This window comes from Blennius ocellaris (genome assembly GCF_963422515.1).
Source record: "Blennius ocellaris genome assembly, chromosome: 12".
Lineage (NCBI taxonomy): Eukaryota > Metazoa > Chordata > Actinopteri > Blenniiformes > Blenniidae > Blennius > Blennius ocellaris.
The window spans coordinates 22,725,072-22,743,582 of record NC_137661.1 but is presented as its reverse complement, the minus strand read 5'-3'; the positions used below and the strand labels follow the sequence as shown (position 1 = coordinate 22,743,582).

Sequence of the window (18,511 nt, the reverse complement as noted above, 5' to 3'; positions counted from 1 at the left end):
TCTTGAGGATGAATTTTGCACTAATGTCGGCGACACACTGTGCAGCCTTAACAATGGTGTAAGTTCACAACTAACGACACTGCGGAACAGGAAGTTTTCTGTGTGCAGATTGCAGGACAAACACTCGAGCTGAATCGCAGCCTACGATGTCGGTGAATTGACGTGATTGCGCAAGAATAAAACGTAACAAGCATGCGACATCCATTTGTATGTTTGGAGAAAATCTCCCCCCCCCCAAAAAAAAAAAGTTTTTGTTGTGGACACTGGATCCACACTGTGACGTCGGGACCAAAGATAACGATTGTCATGTTTTGCATGAAAATCGCAGTGTGTAGCGGGAATAAGAGCGAGTTTATAGATGAGGGACGAGTGTGGTTACCATTCAACTTTAACTCGATTCGTTCCTGGTATTTTCACAATAAAAGTGTGTCGGTGGTTTGACCTGCTGAAAATCCAGGTTTTGGTGTTTCTTTCATGTGGAATGAACCACCCAGTCTGGATAAACTCTTAAATAACACAGATAAATTAAAATAAAATCAGAATGTAGTATAAATTGATTGTGATTCATGTTTTAAAAATTTGTTTTTGATTAATCTTGTGATTGTTATGGATGAGCGTGTTTCCATATTGAATGTGTGTGTGTGTGTGTGTGTGTGTGTGTGTGTGTGTGTGTGTGTGTGTGTGTGTGTGTGTGTGTGTGTGTGTGTGTGTGAGTGTGAGTGTGAGTGTGTGTGCGTGTGCGTGTGCGTGTGTGAGGGAGGGAGGGAGGGAGGAGGAGCTGAAGGACACCGTGAACCTCAAGCTCCGCCTCTCCAAGACGCACCGGGAGCAGCGGGCTGGAGCAGAGCCGGTAACCGAGACAAACGCTCCTCCTGCTGCCGACAACAAACTTTCTCTCTCGTTTCTTTCTGCCGCTGCTCTTTTGTTCCGGTCGATCCGTCCCCTGGACCCGTCCCGCTCTCAGCCCGGCTCGGTTCGGTCTCGGCTGCAGACGGAGGGAAAGTTTGAGTGAAGGACGGAGACTGAACTTCCAGGGAGCAGCGGGGAGGAGGAGGAGGAGGAGGAGGAGGAGGAGGCGGTGGAGGAGCTCCGGGGGAACCCCGCGCAGTGTGTGGAACTCTGAAAAGTGCGCACCGGTTCGGAAAAAAAAGCCACTCTAGTGAAGCGGGCCCCGGGTTCGAGCGCAGGCTTGCGCGTAAAACGTGTGGGTGCGAGAGCGCAGCAGCCGGCGACCGGACGCACATGGACGGACTGGGAGGCGGCGCGCGCGCACACGGTCCACGAACCCGGTTCTGACTCGGGGCTGATAAGGATGAAAGTTTGGACGCGGAGGATAATTGCTGGATTTCCGAGGAGAAGCTGCCCACCGTGAGATGGAAGGATCCCCGCTGGGTGGAAACCGGCTGAACCGCGTGAGGATGCCGCTGCAGCCCGGCGCGCTCTGAGCGGAGAGACTCCTCTCTGGTTCATGTGCTTGGCTCCTGGTCCTGGTCCTGGTTCTGGTTCTGGCTCTGGCTCTGGCTCTGGTCTTCCTCCCGTCGCGTCCTCACAGTTGAACCCAGGAGCCGCGGATGCTCGCCGGCTCGCAGCGCAACGCGCAGCAGCCGCCTCCGCCGCTCATGGAGCGCTCCGGGCGGCCGCCTCCGCCGCTGCCTCCGCTGCTGCTGCTGCTCCCGCTGCTCGGCCTCCTGCTCCGGATCTGCTCCGCCGTCACTGACGATCGCCTCATCTCCGACCGGTACGCGGTCTATTGGAACAGCTCCAACCCCAGGTAGGACCCGGGCGGCTCGCGGACCCGGTAGAACCGGTGCCATGGCGCGGGGACGTTGCGCAATGAGCCTTTTTAAACTCCAAACTTTCTGATTTCTACTCAAGATACAAATTTTTTTTTTAAAATCTCACATATAAACTCTGGGCTCACGATGCTCTTGTCTTTTATACACTTTTAATGAAGCAAAAAAAAAAAAAAAAAACCCTGCCTTTTGTCTCTAAAACTCCTGGAAGCATTTCAAAGAAAGAAAATTCCCCAAATTCCATCCATCGTGGGCCGACTTTGTATTTAGCTTACAAATTACACAAATCACCAACTTTCTGCTCAATTTTCTTCTGCATTGTGGAGAACAAGTGAGAAAAGTCTGTGAAATGACCTGAACGAGGCTCCTGCTGCTGTATTACGGTGTTATTACTGCATTACTGACACAACAGCGTGTTTCTACACACATAAACACACGCTTTTTAATTTACACTCTATTTTAGTTTCTGGCCACTTTTTAAGCTCATTTGTTTATGAATGAAGACACCTTTATTTATTTATTTTTATTATTTGATGTTTTATGGACTCAGTTTCTTGGTTAAAGTTTGTTATTTCTCATTATTTTCATTCTCTCGAGGCTCCAGGCTTGTGCTTTTCTCTTGTTATTGATTTTTCTCCTCGATATATAACTTAAATAGTGGAAAATGTGAAGATTGGAGCTTGCCTGATGTCTCAGATTATTTTTGAACCATAAATAAAAAGACAAGAGGCTGAACCTGTAGGGTTTGTGTGAATTTTAAAGTATTTATGAGATTTTTTTTTCTTTTAAACAAAGTCATAGCAAAATAGAATGTGATTATATCAGAACCATATTTTCATCAGAACCATCCGTTCTTTGTTGAGTCAATCTGCTGGTTGTGCGTTTCAAGGTCTGTATTAGTGTTTGCCTTTGGATTAGGGGGTTGGTTCAATGATTGGAGGTTAAACTTTGATTAATCTTCACAATTTTAATATTTGTTTGGCTGAGAAAACTTAAATGGTGATATTTTTTTTTTTTTTTTTTAAATGTGGGACCAAACTAGTTGCAGAATATTTCTCTTTTGCTTAATATTCAAATATTCTGATATCAAAAACATCTTTTTAATCAATAAGGTCCAATATTTGCAGAGTGGAGCAGCCGGTAATGGCTTTCCAGGCTCTTAGTTTGTATGTTTCTTTCATTGAAGGATTCTATTACTCAGTAAAAAAGCATAATGAAGAGAAATAACTGTGAAATTCAGAGCTTCTTCAGTTTAGAGTAATGCCAAAACGGATGATTTGAAGATATCGTAGACTTTCTGTCAGTTTGTAAATCATTTTCTGTCCCCCAAAAAAGACTGAAATTGTGTGTTTTTCAGCTTTTACTTGAACAAAAAAAGCATTTTCATGCTCTCGTGCAGACTTATTGATCCCAGTGCTGCTGCTAATGATTATTCTCACTGTCCTGAGGCGAATTACTCTTATTATAATCAGTCAATGATTGTGCTCATCGATTAAACATGAAATGTCTCATTTTGTGAAGATAGTCAGTTAATGGTGGAGAATAAACGCACTTAATGAAGAAATCAAACATTTTAGAATGATTATAAAGATATTTCAGTTAAAATTACAACATTTTCAGAACCATTCATCGAAGTACGTCTGAATATGAAGTATTTAAGAAGCTTTTCCATCTTTTAGAGGCTAAGAAATGTGAAATATGTTTAGTTTCCAGCTTCTTCAGCCAGAAATCAGATTTACAGCATTAAGTGTAGACCACATCAGTGGAGAACAATGATTTAAAAGGTGAGTTAATAGCTGCTGTAGTTGATTTATATTCCCCTGCTTGTTAATCAGCAACGTTTCTAAAGGCAGAATTATCTTTTCCTGATCCAAAAAGTGACTAATTTGCAGATTTCTACTTAGAATTTGAATCTATGAAACTAAAATTTTACAATCTATATGATTCAAATGACACGTAACATCATAGTTTGACTGTTTTCATGTATATTTGGACCGTTGATGAGCTAAGAATGACTAATCTCTTATCATAACAAAAAACTTAACATATAACATATAAAAAAAAAATGAAAATAGCTTTTGTTGCCTGTAAAACAATAAAACAGAGACCAGACTATGCTTATGTAAAAAAAAAAAAAAAAAAAAAAGGACCAATGTGGAATTGATCTTTAGAATATTTTCTTGTGTATTTTCCCACCTAGTATTTTGCCTTTTTAAAAAATATATATTTTTAGGTTTCAGCTCTTTACATGTGACATATTTGTGTCAGCTCATTAAAATGGTCCAGAAAATGTCAATTTGGACTTTTGTTTCCTTTTCTTTTTTTTTTTTTTATGCAATTTTATATAAGATTCCTTTATTTGTCCCGATCTGTTTGAAAAATGAGACAAGCTTTGAGGCTTGAGTCAAACGTGAGCTAGAAAACAGGAATCTTAACCATTTGGTCGATTTTCTAAAAATTCTAATGAAAGAATGTTGGATTTTTGTGGTTCTGATGCTTATCGTGGTAATTTGATGCTTTTCTTTGTCTCTTGACACGTTGACTGAATATTTCCAGTTTTATTTTTTAATCATTTCTGATGTTTTATGGTGGAAACACTTCATTTGGTCACTGAAATATGTCCAGAAATACACCACAAAAAAAAAAAAAAATCTATGAAATGTTGCGTTTATAGTGGAAGAACGAGTGTGAAAAAGCAACTGGATCAAAAATAATGTGAAAAAAGAAAATCTGAAAATATCCTGTTGACGTTAAAATAGTCTTCATCCACAACAGAAACTTTTGAAAATGTATTTTTGCTCTAAAGTAATACAAACAAATCTTTCAAGGTCAAAGCATTTGTGGAATCAAATTATTATATTCAGATTTGTTTTGCTGCTGCCTACGTGGCAGGACGTGAAAATAAAAATTCTCCGCTTCAGTCTGGAATTTCAAAAATTTCAAACATTCTTTACATCGTCAGTTAGTATAATGGTGCTATTGCTACTAATACTGCTACTTCTAGGCTACTGCTACTAATGAATACAGTATTTTATTATGAAAAAATGCTCAAATTTGGAAAATTCTGATAAACAGTAATATCTAAAAAAAAATTCCACAAAAAGAAAAAAACCCACATAGTTAAATGGGGATATATATTTATTTTTTTTTCTCCCAGATTATTCATCACATATAAACAAAAAAGAGCCATTTTGTGTCTGGAGTGAGAAGGTTGAACTCAACTTCTTCCATCTTTAGACTGAAAAACCCCCGGATGTTTCATCTTTTCTTCGATCGTAACGTCATGTCGCGTTTCCATTTATTCCTTCATACCGGCGACACAGAATCAAACCTTTTTAAAGGTCAAACTGACAAAAATCGTACATATTTCTCCATTTGTAGTTTACCTCCGGTCAATTTGTTTAAAATGCACCTTTCACCTCGTCATGCGCTGCAGGTTCACAATATAGATACGGTGTGTGACTTTTATGTTGAAAATTCATTCACATGGTGATTTGCACGTTAACGGGTTGAAACCAGTTTTCAGGGTTTTGTTCATTGTTATTTGGGCAAAAAAGACTGAGATTGATTTTTTTTAGATGAGATTTTTACTTTTGTCATATCAGTGTACGTATAATTTTGGTCATGTTGGATCATACGGAGGTTTTTTGGGTTTTTTTTGTCGTTCAGTAGTGAAATAGAAGATTATGAACTTGTCACCGTTACTGACGTTTAGTGTTTCCAGTTCAGTTCAGGAATAAATGAGCTGCTCAGCGACTCTGAATGTGGCCGAAATGATGAGAGAGGGAGTGCGAGAGTGAGAAATGGGATTTCAAATCGCCAACTTTTGAACCATTTTCAGAAAAGAATAACAACAGGAGGCGTTTTTTCCCTCACAGTTGATTCTCTTCCTCGTCAGTCTCTCTGATATTTTCCTGCCAACGACACATGAACTCCCATATTACGTAGTAAAGATGTGCCTGCAGAGGCCTTGATCTCTTTGACCTTTGACCTCTTTCATCCTTTACTGTCTCCATCACGCCGTGGTCTCCTCTGATTGGCCGGCTGGGATCTGAATCCTCCAATAGGAGCCAGCACAGGTCACAGTTCATGGACTAATTGACATAAAAAGAAATGCGACAAATCAGCTTTATTCACCTTTTAGTGTGAGTGTGACCTATTCAGAGGTGTGAAGTTGTGGAATCTAACCATCTGAATGCGTTTTACATGAAGTCGATGTCGACTTGTTTTGTTTCAGCCCGAAACGGAGAGAACGGGGGGTAACCAGGAGTATTCATTTTCATACAGAGACGACTTGCATGCTGTAAAAATGTGTCTTGTCGGTTAATTAGACATAAAAATCATCACATTTTGACGGTTTTCAGCATTTGTCACGTGGAGAAAAGGCCTTTTTCCGCTAAAATTGGAGAATTTTCAACCTCGCTTTCCTAAATAACCGAACCAATCAACATTTTATCACTAAATAAACGGTTGTTGAGTGAAATGTGTGAAATGATCCCGTGTTTCTATGGTCTCTCTGAAAACGACTCAATACTTTTACTACTAAGGTGTGTGCTTCCACATTTCCTCTTAGGATTAATACCATATTTTAATTTCATTACAATAAATTAGATTCCATTCATTAACATACACGGCATTCATTTTTATTCCATTTAGTCTCATTCTTTTTTTTCTTTCTTCCCCCCCCCCCTATTGTGGTCCTTTGTATTGCATTTAGTTTTAATTACATCCCATAATAGTCTTGGTCGTTTTAGTTTCACTCAATTCCTTTACAGGTTATTGTATTAATTTCTATTCCAATTGATTTCATTCTATTCATTTTCATTCTGTGAGGTTGTGAGAGAGGTGTGTGTGCGTGTGTGTGTGTGTGTGTGTGTGTGTGTGTGTGTGTGTGTGTGTGTGTGTGTGTGTGTGTGTGTGTGTGTGTGTGTGTGTGTCTGATTGGTCAAGCTGTGACCTCATGTGATTCTAACATTTGATGACGTTTGATTGGCGGCTCAATTTCATTTTTTAAAATAAAAAAAAATAATTTTTTTTTACAATGTGACAAACTTCCGAGCTCTCTGATTGGTGCTGCTGTCTGATGACCTGAAGGGACCTTTTCACATTTGTGTGTGTTTCTAGCGCTCCGATTGGCCGCTGGAGTCGCAAATTAATTCCCGCCTTTCATACGAGGTTTAGTTTGATTTGTAAACGCTTATGGAACTGAATTTGGTTGAATTCTGAGCCCGTCTGATTGGTGGAGCCCTGACTTAACATTTCGCACATCCACTTGCTTTTATTTCAATTTTGTGCTTTTTGTTATTTGCAGTTTATCTATTTATCGGATATAAACAGGAAAATGAGCCTCTTGTCCATTTATTAGCATTTTTATCCTTCAGCTGCCTCGTGACCTGAGATGACCTCACAAGAGCTGAATATTTTATCAGGTTTCTTTCTTGCGTATCATATTTGTTTCTGCTTTAATGCATTTAAAAAGCAACTTTTCTGTTTTTTTGTTGCACTCGAATCCTAAATGTCGGCTTTTAAGTGCTCCGGTTGGTTGAGCTGCTTCCTAACCTGAGACGACTTCTTACATCCAGACGATCTCAGGTTCAGTTTATGGCTTTTTTTATTCGGACAGACATTTTGAAGTCTTATAATCTAAATTCACTTTGCTTTGTATTTTACTGTAGCAGCGTGATACCCCCCCCCCCCCCCCCCTTTAACACTTTAACTGTTAAACCTCATCTCACATACTTATTTAATTATCATTATTTATGATGAATTTGCCGTGTGATGACTCTTTATCTTTGAAAACGTTGAATCATGCAAAATAGAACTACAGATGTTGATGAGCTTTTCTGTTTTCATCTCGAACTCAGTTCTGATTTTACTATGAAAATTCATTTTTTTTCGGAATTATTTTTCATTCATTTTCCAATAAAAGTCACAGAAGAGCATTTTACACTTTGCAACACGTCTGGAATTTAAAATATTCTGCAGGACTACAAACGTGACTGTCTTGGTGTCCTTTTTTATTAAAAAAAGTCGTGTAAAAATCCGTATTTGGCGGAAGAAAAAAAAGTCTAAAACTTTGCAGGACGACCAACGTGTCCTCAGGGGGGGTTTAACGTTGTTTTCAGCACGATTAATTAATCTCGTTACTTTTTTCTGACTAATATGTTTGTTTGACGTCAGGACAGTCTGAAAGTTACAATCCTGGTTTCGCACCAAGACAACGTTGACGTTGAAGCCGACAGGAGGAGAAGATATGACAGGAAATAGTGGGAGTGCTTCCATGCTAACATAGTGACAGACGATGTTCCGGGTCCAAAGCTTCGGGACACGTTTTAACACTTTGATGCGATACAAGACTGCAGAGATGATTTGAGAGCCGCTTCCTCTTTCGTCTTCTGGCAAAAAATTCCTCCTTTGTGATAAATATTGTTGAGCGAGTTGCCAGCAAAAGTCACAGCAATGTTTTGTTTTGTTTTTTCTAATTGGAAATTCCCTATATCCTAAAAGAAGATGAAGCTCTTTTAATAGTTAGCTACTTTTCTTGCACGAAGCAAAAGATGTTTATTCGACTAGGATAAAAAAAAAAAAAAAAAAACAGCTTTATTGAGATGAGAATATGTTTTCAGGCAGGAACAGTTGTTGTGGACTCTCTCAGGTGGGAGTTCATGTATTCATGAGCACTTGAGGAGCTGCAGGTGTGAATGTTTAGTGGAGGAGAGGCTTGTGCTGCGAGGATTTTCAACGAGCTGCAGATGATATCGGGAGCAGCTCCGGCGCTAGGTGAGGCGAGAAGGATGAAGCTCACAGGTGTTGATGGCAGCTTAGTGATTTTTCTTTTTTTTTATATGTGAGATAATTGTGAGATTTTCACAGATTTATGAGAGAAAGGAGGAAATAAACTGCAGGTTTGACATGTGTTGCGGGGGGAAAGGTGGAAGACTTGACGCCGCGTCCTCGTGTGACCTCCGAGGAATCGCTGCTGTTAATTCAGTCATGTTTCCACCAAAATCAATGTGAAATTGCGCCGGTTATTTGCCTGTTTATGGACGATCTTACTGTAATTTGAGTATTTTGTGACATTTTGTGCTCAAACAAACATTCAGCTCTGATCTGCTGCATACGTTTGATCCAAAGGGCAGAAATCTTCAAGTCAAAAAGGTAAAAAAGAGGCGGGAAAGTCTGAGCTGCTCAGCATTTTTTGCTGTTCTATCCTCAAGCTGGAAGTTGCTGCTCAGCGTCACTGTCTGAGCGGGGCAATGTGATCATGCTGGTCCTGATGAATGGCTGAACTGTGCAGGCTTCGTTTCTGCCGGCGAGCCTGGGTTTTTTCTGCTGAGGTCAGCGCGTCTCTGCAGACTGGAGGTCTTTTGTGACGTCCTGCTGCAGGTCCTCCGCCCTCAGACCCTCCTGAGACGTCTCCCTGTTCGCAGGTCAAGCCAAAATATTTCCACCACTGCTCGTCGTCAATAAATGAAATCATGAGGAAATGAAGCGCTCCTCTGTGGCTGCAGCTTCTTTCTGTCTTTCTCTCTTGCATTGTTTCCATCCCTCTCTCTCTCTCTCTCTCTCTCTGTCCAGCTCACATTTCTACTTCCCTCTTGCATTGTCTTTCTATTTCCCTCGCTGAATCGTTGTCTTTCCACGTCTCCCTCCCTGAAGCCACAAACCTATCAAACTGGTAACTTCATTAGAGATCCCTGAAGGAGGGAAAAAAAAAAAAAGAGAGAGAGAGAGAGATTCCCACGGCTTGAGAAAAAGCAAACAGCTGAGTGAAGAGAGAGAAAAGCCCCTGATGGATTTAATAAAGGTAGACGTGTGAGTGAAACGGCAGAAAACACATGTTCATATTGAAGGAATCGACCGCGCACACATTCAACACGTTTCAACGACTTCTGCACACCAGCGACTCTGCGGGCTGTTCTTTTAAAGAGCTCCTCTCCCTCTCTCTCTCTCTCTCTCTCTCTCTCTCTCTCTCTCTCTCTCTCTCTCTCTCTCTCTCTCTCTCTCTCTCTCTCTCTCTCTCTCTCTCTCTCTCTGGCTGTTCTCCTTCAGTTCCAGGATGAAGTGTGTCGTTCAACATCAGCGACAGCATTTAACATTAAACCCGAGCAGCTCGCGAGGAGTTCAAACTTTGAGGAAACTTCATTGAATCCGATCACAGGGGTTGTAAATTACGGGGCTATTATGGCAGCATTTGCAGTGTGTGTACGCGTGTTGATATTAGTGTGTTTGTGAGGACATCTTCTGCACAACACGGTGTAAATATGTGCGCGTGTCCACGAGGGGCTGTGAAAGGTCGTCCTCACCTCCCCCTCAGGCTGACCTCTCAGTCAGCTGGACCTTCACCTGTGCATTTTGTCTGCGAGTTGTGGTCTTTTTGTTTTTTTTTGTTTGCCCTCAGAGTAGACTGGCAGGCTCATGCTTGCCAGGCGTCTTTTGATCTGAACTGAGATTTTCAGCCTTCATCGCACTAAGTAGCATAATTGTGGAACTCTGTGATTACGTACATGAAAGTACAGGTTTTGAAAAGGAGCCAGCTTTACAAAAGTGAGCCTGCAATTCCGGACTGGGGGGGGGGGACTGTAGTGACTTGCCTATCAAAGCAAGAGGTGGACATTTACAGGTCCTTGTAGCAGAAACACCTCAAACGTGTCATACGCGCAAAAAATGTAATCACTCGCACACATTTTAAAAATTCGCGTGCATGTTGAATATAATGTTCACCACAAATTGGCCGCTCATCATCGCCACTCATGAATCCGCACATAAAAAGTTGTCAAGTCTGATTGCTTGAGTGACTTCATCAGGTCCCCTCCTCTTCCTCCTCCTCCTCCTCCTCCTCCTCCTCCTTGTCTTTTTGTTCTTTTCTTCGATTTTCGTCTCCCCACCCGCCACTCTGCACCGCTGCAGAAGAAAATGGCGGCCTGTGTTTCTTTTTCCTTTTTTTTCTTTTTTTTGGGGGGGGTGGAATAGAAAGAAGCAGAATTGCACGGCTGCTATAACCGCCATTTTGTTCTGCATCTTAACTCCCCGCGACTCCAAACCCTCTGACCTCGACCCGAGTGAGGATCAGCCGAGCGCCGCCTCGGACGGACAGGAAGTCCCCCCCCCCCCCCCCCCCCCCCCCCCTTTTCTTCACCGAAACACGCCGACGTGTTCAGAGAAATAAACTGTTAGCAATTGACGGGGTTCGTCGCTGAATGCAGTTGCATTTATCCTTAAATTCTTGAGTTTTTACTGGAACGCCGGCTCTTTTGAAACTGGTGGTGGGAGAAAAAAAAAATCACTTCACACAAGATTAGCAGCGCCAATGAGATGAAATCACTGTGAATGTGCACAAAAACTCGGCTGGTTTGAGCTGCGATTAGGAACAAAGGTGGCTGAAGTTCTCATTTTTTCTACTTCAATAGAAGTACAGACGCGATTATTTTTGAAATTCTCTGCTAAAACTACTGATTTATGAAAGTACTGGTTCAGAAATGAACTCAAGTACAATTTTCGAGAGGAATTTTCTCACTGTAATAATCTATAATGGTTGTAAGTTTCAAATTGTTCAAGAAATGAACTTTTCCTTTGTGAACTAATTCAATTTAACACTTAATGGTGGATTTCTGAGTTACCGGGAAGTGGGAAATGTCCACTTACAGGCATATAAGGGTTATTATATGCCTGTAATTGATATTATACATGCACATGTTGAAAAATTAACTTAGGAGTCTATAGCTTTGTCACTTCTTTCTACACTCGCAACATAAATTTGGAATGAAAAATGATTTAAAAGTAGCTGCACTAATTGTCTCTACCTGTAGAAAATATAAGAAAAACCTTTTGATCTTTTAAAATATTGTAACTTTATGAAATGTAGGATTTTTGATTTTCATGACTTATAAATATCAAGGCTAGAGAACAAAACAAAAAGGCTTGAAATATTTCAGTTAGTGGTAGTATTTATATATTTTTATATATATTTATATATTATGGAAGCATTTGGAAATTTTACTGTATCAATTGAATTGTGAAGAATTTTTCTTTTCTTTTTTTTTTGGCAATGCACCTGTTTAGACTGATGTGTGGTAGGAAGACGCTTTCACTTTGAATTTCAATTCAAGTCTTGTATTTATAGCTTGAAGCTGTCGCACCTTTGGTGTTATGCTCATTTGTATTTTTGTGATTTTATGTGCCTGCCTCTTTAAGAGGCAAAGCGCAAACATCTTTTTCTTCGGACAGATTTTTGACGTGTAACTAGTCCTGTGCTGTTGGGAGCAGGTTCACAAAAAAGAACATGTGGAAAACAGTGCGTTATGACTTTTGTTAACGAATTGACAAACCGTTTCCATAAGAATCGCAAAAGAAAATTGCGAAAATGCTGCCAGTGAAAGCGGATGGGCTTTTGGTGAAAATAGTAGCATGTACACAAAAAGAAAAAGAAAAGAAAAAACACCCTCAAAATGGAATATTGTGCTTGAGTTTTGTTGACGACTCGGCAAACCATTTCCACAAATTCTGCAAAACTTTTGCCAGTCAGATCGGATGGGATTTCGGTGAAGAACACAAAGTGGAAGGGATACTAGTCGGCAGCCAGCGGCAGGTAAACACGAAAATCAATCTGAAATTTTCTAGTTTGAGCAAAATCACATTTGATTCAAATTCAGCCGTTGAGAAATCATTGTTACTGTGCAATTGCTCCCAGATGGGAAATGGGACTTTCCCAGCTGGTATTTGTCTGACTCTCCCAAGTTCACGAAGGCGCCGCCATTCGGAAATCCCTATTCTTTGACAATCTGTTTTATATTCACTGGTCTAGATATTTTATCAATCATAAATAATGTTAAACGGGTTGAATGTGAGCGAGTGTGTTGAGTATAAATGTTTCTTTTGATTGGATGAATCAAACCGCTCATTAGCTCCTCATCGCTCTCAGCAGAATTCAGACGTTCCCCACAGACCGTGTAAATTATCCGAGTGTTCACGAGATGAAAGGCGGCGGCGGCGGCGGTTTTTAAAAAAGGGGAATGGTGTGAAAGTCACTGTGAAGACGGTTGCTGGGGCTGTGAGCGTCTGAGTGATGCGGGAGAAGTCTGTCGGGTTTTATAATGCAAATAGTGTGGTGTCACAGGAAGAGTTTGTGCCGCGCGAGGCGACGCTGTGATGTAACCGTGCAGCGTGGATCGGGATGGGCGTGTGACGTGACATAATCTGATACGATGAGAACGTGGCATCTCGGACTGATGTCACGATATTTAACTGTTTATGTTGAAAAACGGCACCTTTGACAACTTTTTTGGTCATATTTTATATCCGAGGTTGTTATTTTAATATAAATATGTAGTATAAGGCCACAAAGCTGGCCTCGGTTTAACAAAGTGTGCCTTCAAACCAGCGCTGCTTGATCCGGATCAGAGCTCTTTTTCAGGGACTGCTTCGTTTTGGGGGGGCGGGTGTGAACGCTCTTCCGAACTACGATCCGGATCAAACAAGTGAACTCGGGTCTCCTGTTGATTTGCAAGTGAACAACCTGGGGACTTTCCTGCGGACGGGGCGAGAGGACGTCTCGTAGAACGCAGTAGCATTCAGGGTGAAGACTCTATATGACAGTTGCTTGTGGCTACCTCCCCATTAGCCGCAAGCTAATTAGCCTAACTGTAGAATATGGACTGGGAGTCGTGACACACTGGAGGCAGACATTTTTCTTCAGAGGAATTATTTACTTCGGCCACGCACAGCAGCGACATTTCCAAAAAGTTGCGCTTTCCGCATGAAAATGGAAGTGGAGCGTTTTCAAAAAGTTCCACCCCGAGAGCCATTTTCCATAAAGTTGTGTTTTCAGTGACTTGGAGCACCATGTTCATGTAAACAAACACCCAAAACAAAAAAGTTTTTCCATAAACGTGGCCCGAGCAGCGCAGCAGCAGGTTTAGCAGACCGGTAGCAGAATTAGCACTCTGTTAGCAACAAGTTTAGAAGAGTGTCATGTTTGCGGAGCGCCGGCTACAGGTTTAATGGAGTCTTAGCTACAGGCTTATCGGAGTGTTTGCAGCTTTACGCGATTGGGAACAGATTAGCCGACCAGAGCAGGTATTATAGGACCGTCGCGAGATTTAGCGTAGCGTTAGCAGACTAACACTACGCTAATCTGAAAACTTTTTACACAAGTTGCTCCTCAGCTTTACTTTTAAACTTTATTTTTTGCTCTACATAATGTGACATGTTTTGGTCAGCAATTAAGTTTCGGATAAATGCAGATTTTTTTTACAAGCGTCATCCTTTATGTTGAAGTTATAATAGTTTTTATACTCCGTAAAGTGAATAAACAGGCCAGAATTTACATTTTGTATTATTTTTTTTTGACAGGAAAGTCAGGAACTTTTGCTCGTCTTTGACACTTGAGACATTTTTCTGCACTCGTCTGATGAGTGGATCCTCCTCCTGCAGGATTCTGTCACTCGCCTGATTGGACTGATGAAAGGTGGTGAAATAAAGCCACAGGTTTCGAGCTTCAACATGCAAAATAAATAAAGCCTGTTGGAGGGAGACTTTGTGTTTTTTTATTCTTAGAAATCCTGCAGACATGTGCGCTCTCTGTCAGAGCTGACGGGAGCTGTGAACCTCGTCCGGGCTGCAGGAGGCATGTCTCTGCTCTCTCTCCTCTCCTTCCCTTTCTGCCTTCGTTTTTTTTTTTTTCCCCCCACCGTCGGCCTGGACCAATGGCGTGGCGGCGCGGCGTCAGCGGGGAGAGGTTTGTGTCAGAGCCGCTCCTCCAGTTATTTTTACCTTCTCTCCTCCTCGTGTCTCAGCACTTCATCATCATGCTTTCTGCTCCCCGCTCATGCATTTTAATGTCTGACCCACATTTCATTGGATCTACACACACACACACACACACACACACACACACACACACACACACACACACACACACACACACACACACACACACACACTGGGGGGAACTTTGAAGTCCTGGCTGGAGCACACACGGGAGGAGGGAAGGTGGGGGTGAGGAGCTGCAACCTTTCCCTGTGTTCTGATTAGATTTGGCCTGAGGAGTGTCAGGAGGAGCCGAGCGGGTCGGATCAGGAGAGTCGAGCAACTCGGCAACCAGAACTCCCCGAACGAACGACTCCGGTTTTATTTCAGTGATAGCAGCGCGCAGGCCGAGAGGCTGCAAGTAAAAAAAAAAAGAAAAAAGAATGAACTTTTGTGGGACAACATGTCAGTTTGAGTGCTGCTCTGAACTCCTTTATGGATTTGAACCAAGATCGTCGAATTTTTCATGTATTTTTTAAAAATGTTTTTCAAATTTTTCCAATTGTTTTTTCATAGTAAGTTTAAAAATAATTTTTTTCAATTTTTCTTAAATGGTCAAATAGTTTTCTAATTAAGTTTTTTTTAACTGATTATATAATAATAATTTTTACAACATTTTTTATGCTTTTACTCCCATAGTTTTCTCATATTTTACCCCATAATTTGATTATATTTATTGCCATTTCCTATCATAATTTTTTTTAAATATAATAGTTGTTTCTACTTTTCTTTTACCTGTTTGATAGTTTTCTAACAAATCAATATTTTTAATAAATATTTCTAGTATTTTCCATTCCTTTTCGTCATATTTGCCCGATAGAGTTTGGCCTACATCCTGCGTGGTATTTTTCACATTAAAGTCCAGATTTGGTTTAATATTTCCACAGATTCACACCTGTTTTCGTGCTCTTATGTTTTAGTCCTTCTTTGGATCTCATCTTGTACTTTCAGCGGGACTCTGGACCCGTCTGGTCCACAATTATGCGATTTTTTTTTTTTTTTTCGTCGCTGCATTTTCTTTTCTGTCGTGTTTAATCGACAATGATCTACTGTTTTTGTCCTGCTCTGGCCCATCTTGTATTGATTAGTCCTGCTTTGGCCTGGTATTATTGACCGTTTGGTTCACAATCGTCTGTTTTGGGATTGTCTGGTCATTAATTTTCTGCCGTTTTAGTTCTTATCAGACTCACTACTGTCATACAGTTGTATTACTCTTAATATAATTATGTTAGTCGCAGGTTTTCATGGCAGATCTTCAGTGTGCATCGTAATTCAGGCTGCGTGAACCTGAGCGTGTCTATGATGCTGTGTGTCACAAATTCTTAGCATAAAACACAAATATAATGTATTGCTTTAATTGTTATCGTTATAATCGAGAGTCATCGGTCATAAATCTAATCGTGGGACTACAAAATATTGATTATTTGCACCGATAAATTGATACTAAAATGATTTGTTCGGTCTGAAAATGTTGAAATGGATGTAAAGAAATTTACCTGGGACACAATAAAAGTCATATTAATAATAGAGAAGAGGCTGAGCTGTACAATAGTTTCAGTGGGACAATGTCATTGAAGCTCCGTTTTAAAATAAGAACGGTTCTGTGGCTGCCGAAGCTCCACGTGCAGAGAAATTGACATAAAAGTCAGTTTTTTTTTATCATTTCGGGATCGACGCCTCCGGCTTTCAGGTTGAGTTCATCTGATTTAACTCATTATTTCCAAGACATTAAACTGAACTTGATGTCAAAACGACTGCTGTTTTTTTTTTTTTTTTGTCAATCCAGAACAAAATAAATCCCAGCAGAAACGTGGCGTGTCTGATCCGAGCTGTCGACTGGCTGCTGCCTCTCCTCGAAAAACAACTTCATTGTTGCTGTTGGGATCAATTTTAATTGACTGTGTTATTAAATCTGAGCTCAGAGTCATTCTCTGGAGTTAGACGTAATATTCATACTTGTATTCAACATCGAAATGTGTTTTTTTTTTCCCCTTTCCCTTCTATTATTGATGAAGTATTTAAATTAATCATACCGTAAATGATTCCTTTTTTTTTTCTTTTTCTTTTCCAGAGTGTAATTTATGATGCGTGTCACTCTCTCTCCACCCAAACAGGCTTTCTACACGCCCTCAATCGTGCTCTGATAAATGATTTTACCAACTGATCTCGGGGTTTTCCAGGTGAACAAATCGGGGTTAAATTGGTTTAATGCGTAATGAATCGGCTCAAAATTACGCGAATAAAAAAGAAGACGTGACAGTTTGGTATCGAGTGAATGACTATTCATAACGTGAGGAAACTTTGAGAATGCGGAGGAATGTGGTGCCTCCTGACACTTGCGATGATATATATAATGGTGTGGTGTCACTTTACTGTGAAAATGCAGTCATTCCACGGCGCGGTGTCGCTTGACAGTTTTGGTGTGACGTGACGAGTGAAAACTTGACATTGTGCGACACGTAATGATTTCCAGGCCACAGTGGACGACGGCGGTGTTGAAAATGTGAAAGTAAAGTGTTGAATGTCAGCTGGAATGGCTGTGACGTGACCTGAGAGTCGGTGAAATGGTGGAGAAAAAAAAAACCTTGCGTGACGGTGTTACGTCACATGGCCATTTCGGGTGTTGCGTCATGTCGCGACTGAAAACGCCGTGATTCTGGCGCAGCGGCTCACTTTTAAGATGCGACAATATGGCGTCACGTGACCGTCGAATGTGGGCCGGCAGGGGGAAAATTTCATTGTGAGTGACGCTGTCGTGGCAGAAGGAATCCAATCGGTTCGGGCGGGAATGACGGGGAATATAACAATATGTGGTGTTCTGTGTTGAAAATGGGGCCGTGTGGCAGCGGGTGATGGTGGAATGTCACATTACCATTCGTGTTGTTTATGAAGACACGTCAGAGCCGCTGACCACTTGATCGGACGTGACGGCGTCATGGTTACAGACGCAATGGTGGCGTGATAATTGTTGACGGTATGTGACAGTGTTGTGTCGTGTTATACTTAGAGCGTGGGCTGTGTGGCGCCGGACAGTCAGTTGTGAAGGCGCGTGTCATGTGACGGGGTATCGGAGTGGAACTTCACAGGGAAAAGACGACATGTGATTATCACAAATGTGACGATGACGGTTGAGATATTTGATGATCTATGACACTGAGGCGTCGTTTGACAGCTGTAAGTGGTACTATATTCTCACCTGGGGTCATATTGACGATATGTTAGTGTGTTCTCATGCCATGGTTGGAAATGTGACATTATTCTTTATTAGAGTGTGAAGTTGTGTGACTGTATTTTACGCTGTGATGACATGGGATGGTGAATGAGACTCGATGATGCGTTGCGCTGAGATGTCATGCGATATTTGAATGTGGGTTGATATTCGGTATTGGCAGAGTGGCTGAAGGTGACGATGGATACCGTCACCCTCCAGATACTTTGCTTACGTGGCACGACGTCGCATCTTTATCACAACTTGTGGGAACGGTGTGACTGACAGGACGGCGCGAGGGACAACGAGACGCCGTCCCGCGGGTCATGTTGGGTTGACGTCTTCGTCAGAGCAGATCACGACTTTTGACCTTTTTGCCACCTCGGGAGTTCTGGTGAGGAAAGACGATCACTTAAAGACACTGATTGTTCTAAACAGATTTCACTTATATAGGATCGGGTGGCGTTCACGTTCACGTTCACGTTCACGTTCACGTATGAGATGGAATCAAACCGATCACAACAGCCGCTGAAACCAACACTGACCACAGAGGAAGTAAAGAAGAAACCGCGGCTCACTGATTGGTCCGGACCGAAACCGAAAGTCCGCTTTAGCCCGTGGTGGCTAGGTTAGTTAGCTCATGGCCAACGGGCAACCACAAAGTAGTGCTATATATAGTTTTTACTTCTTCCTCACGACTCCA

The 18,511-nt window shown here is 41.5% G+C and overlaps 1 protein-coding gene across 1 annotated transcript in view; it reads left to right on the top strand.

Annotated features, from left to right (window-relative positions):
* Window positions 1-1,106: 1,106 nt before the first annotated feature.
* Window positions 1,107-18,511, top strand: part of LOC308138024 (ephrin-A2-like) — a 79,606-nt gene continuing 62,201 nt past the window's right edge. The window contains exon 1 of the mRNA XM_080506954.1: window positions 1,107-1,771. Coding sequence (XP_080363080.1) covers window positions 1,572-1,771 — 200 coding nt within the window. The 5' untranslated portion in view covers window positions 1,107-1,571. The remainder of the gene's footprint in view (window positions 1,772-18,511) is intronic.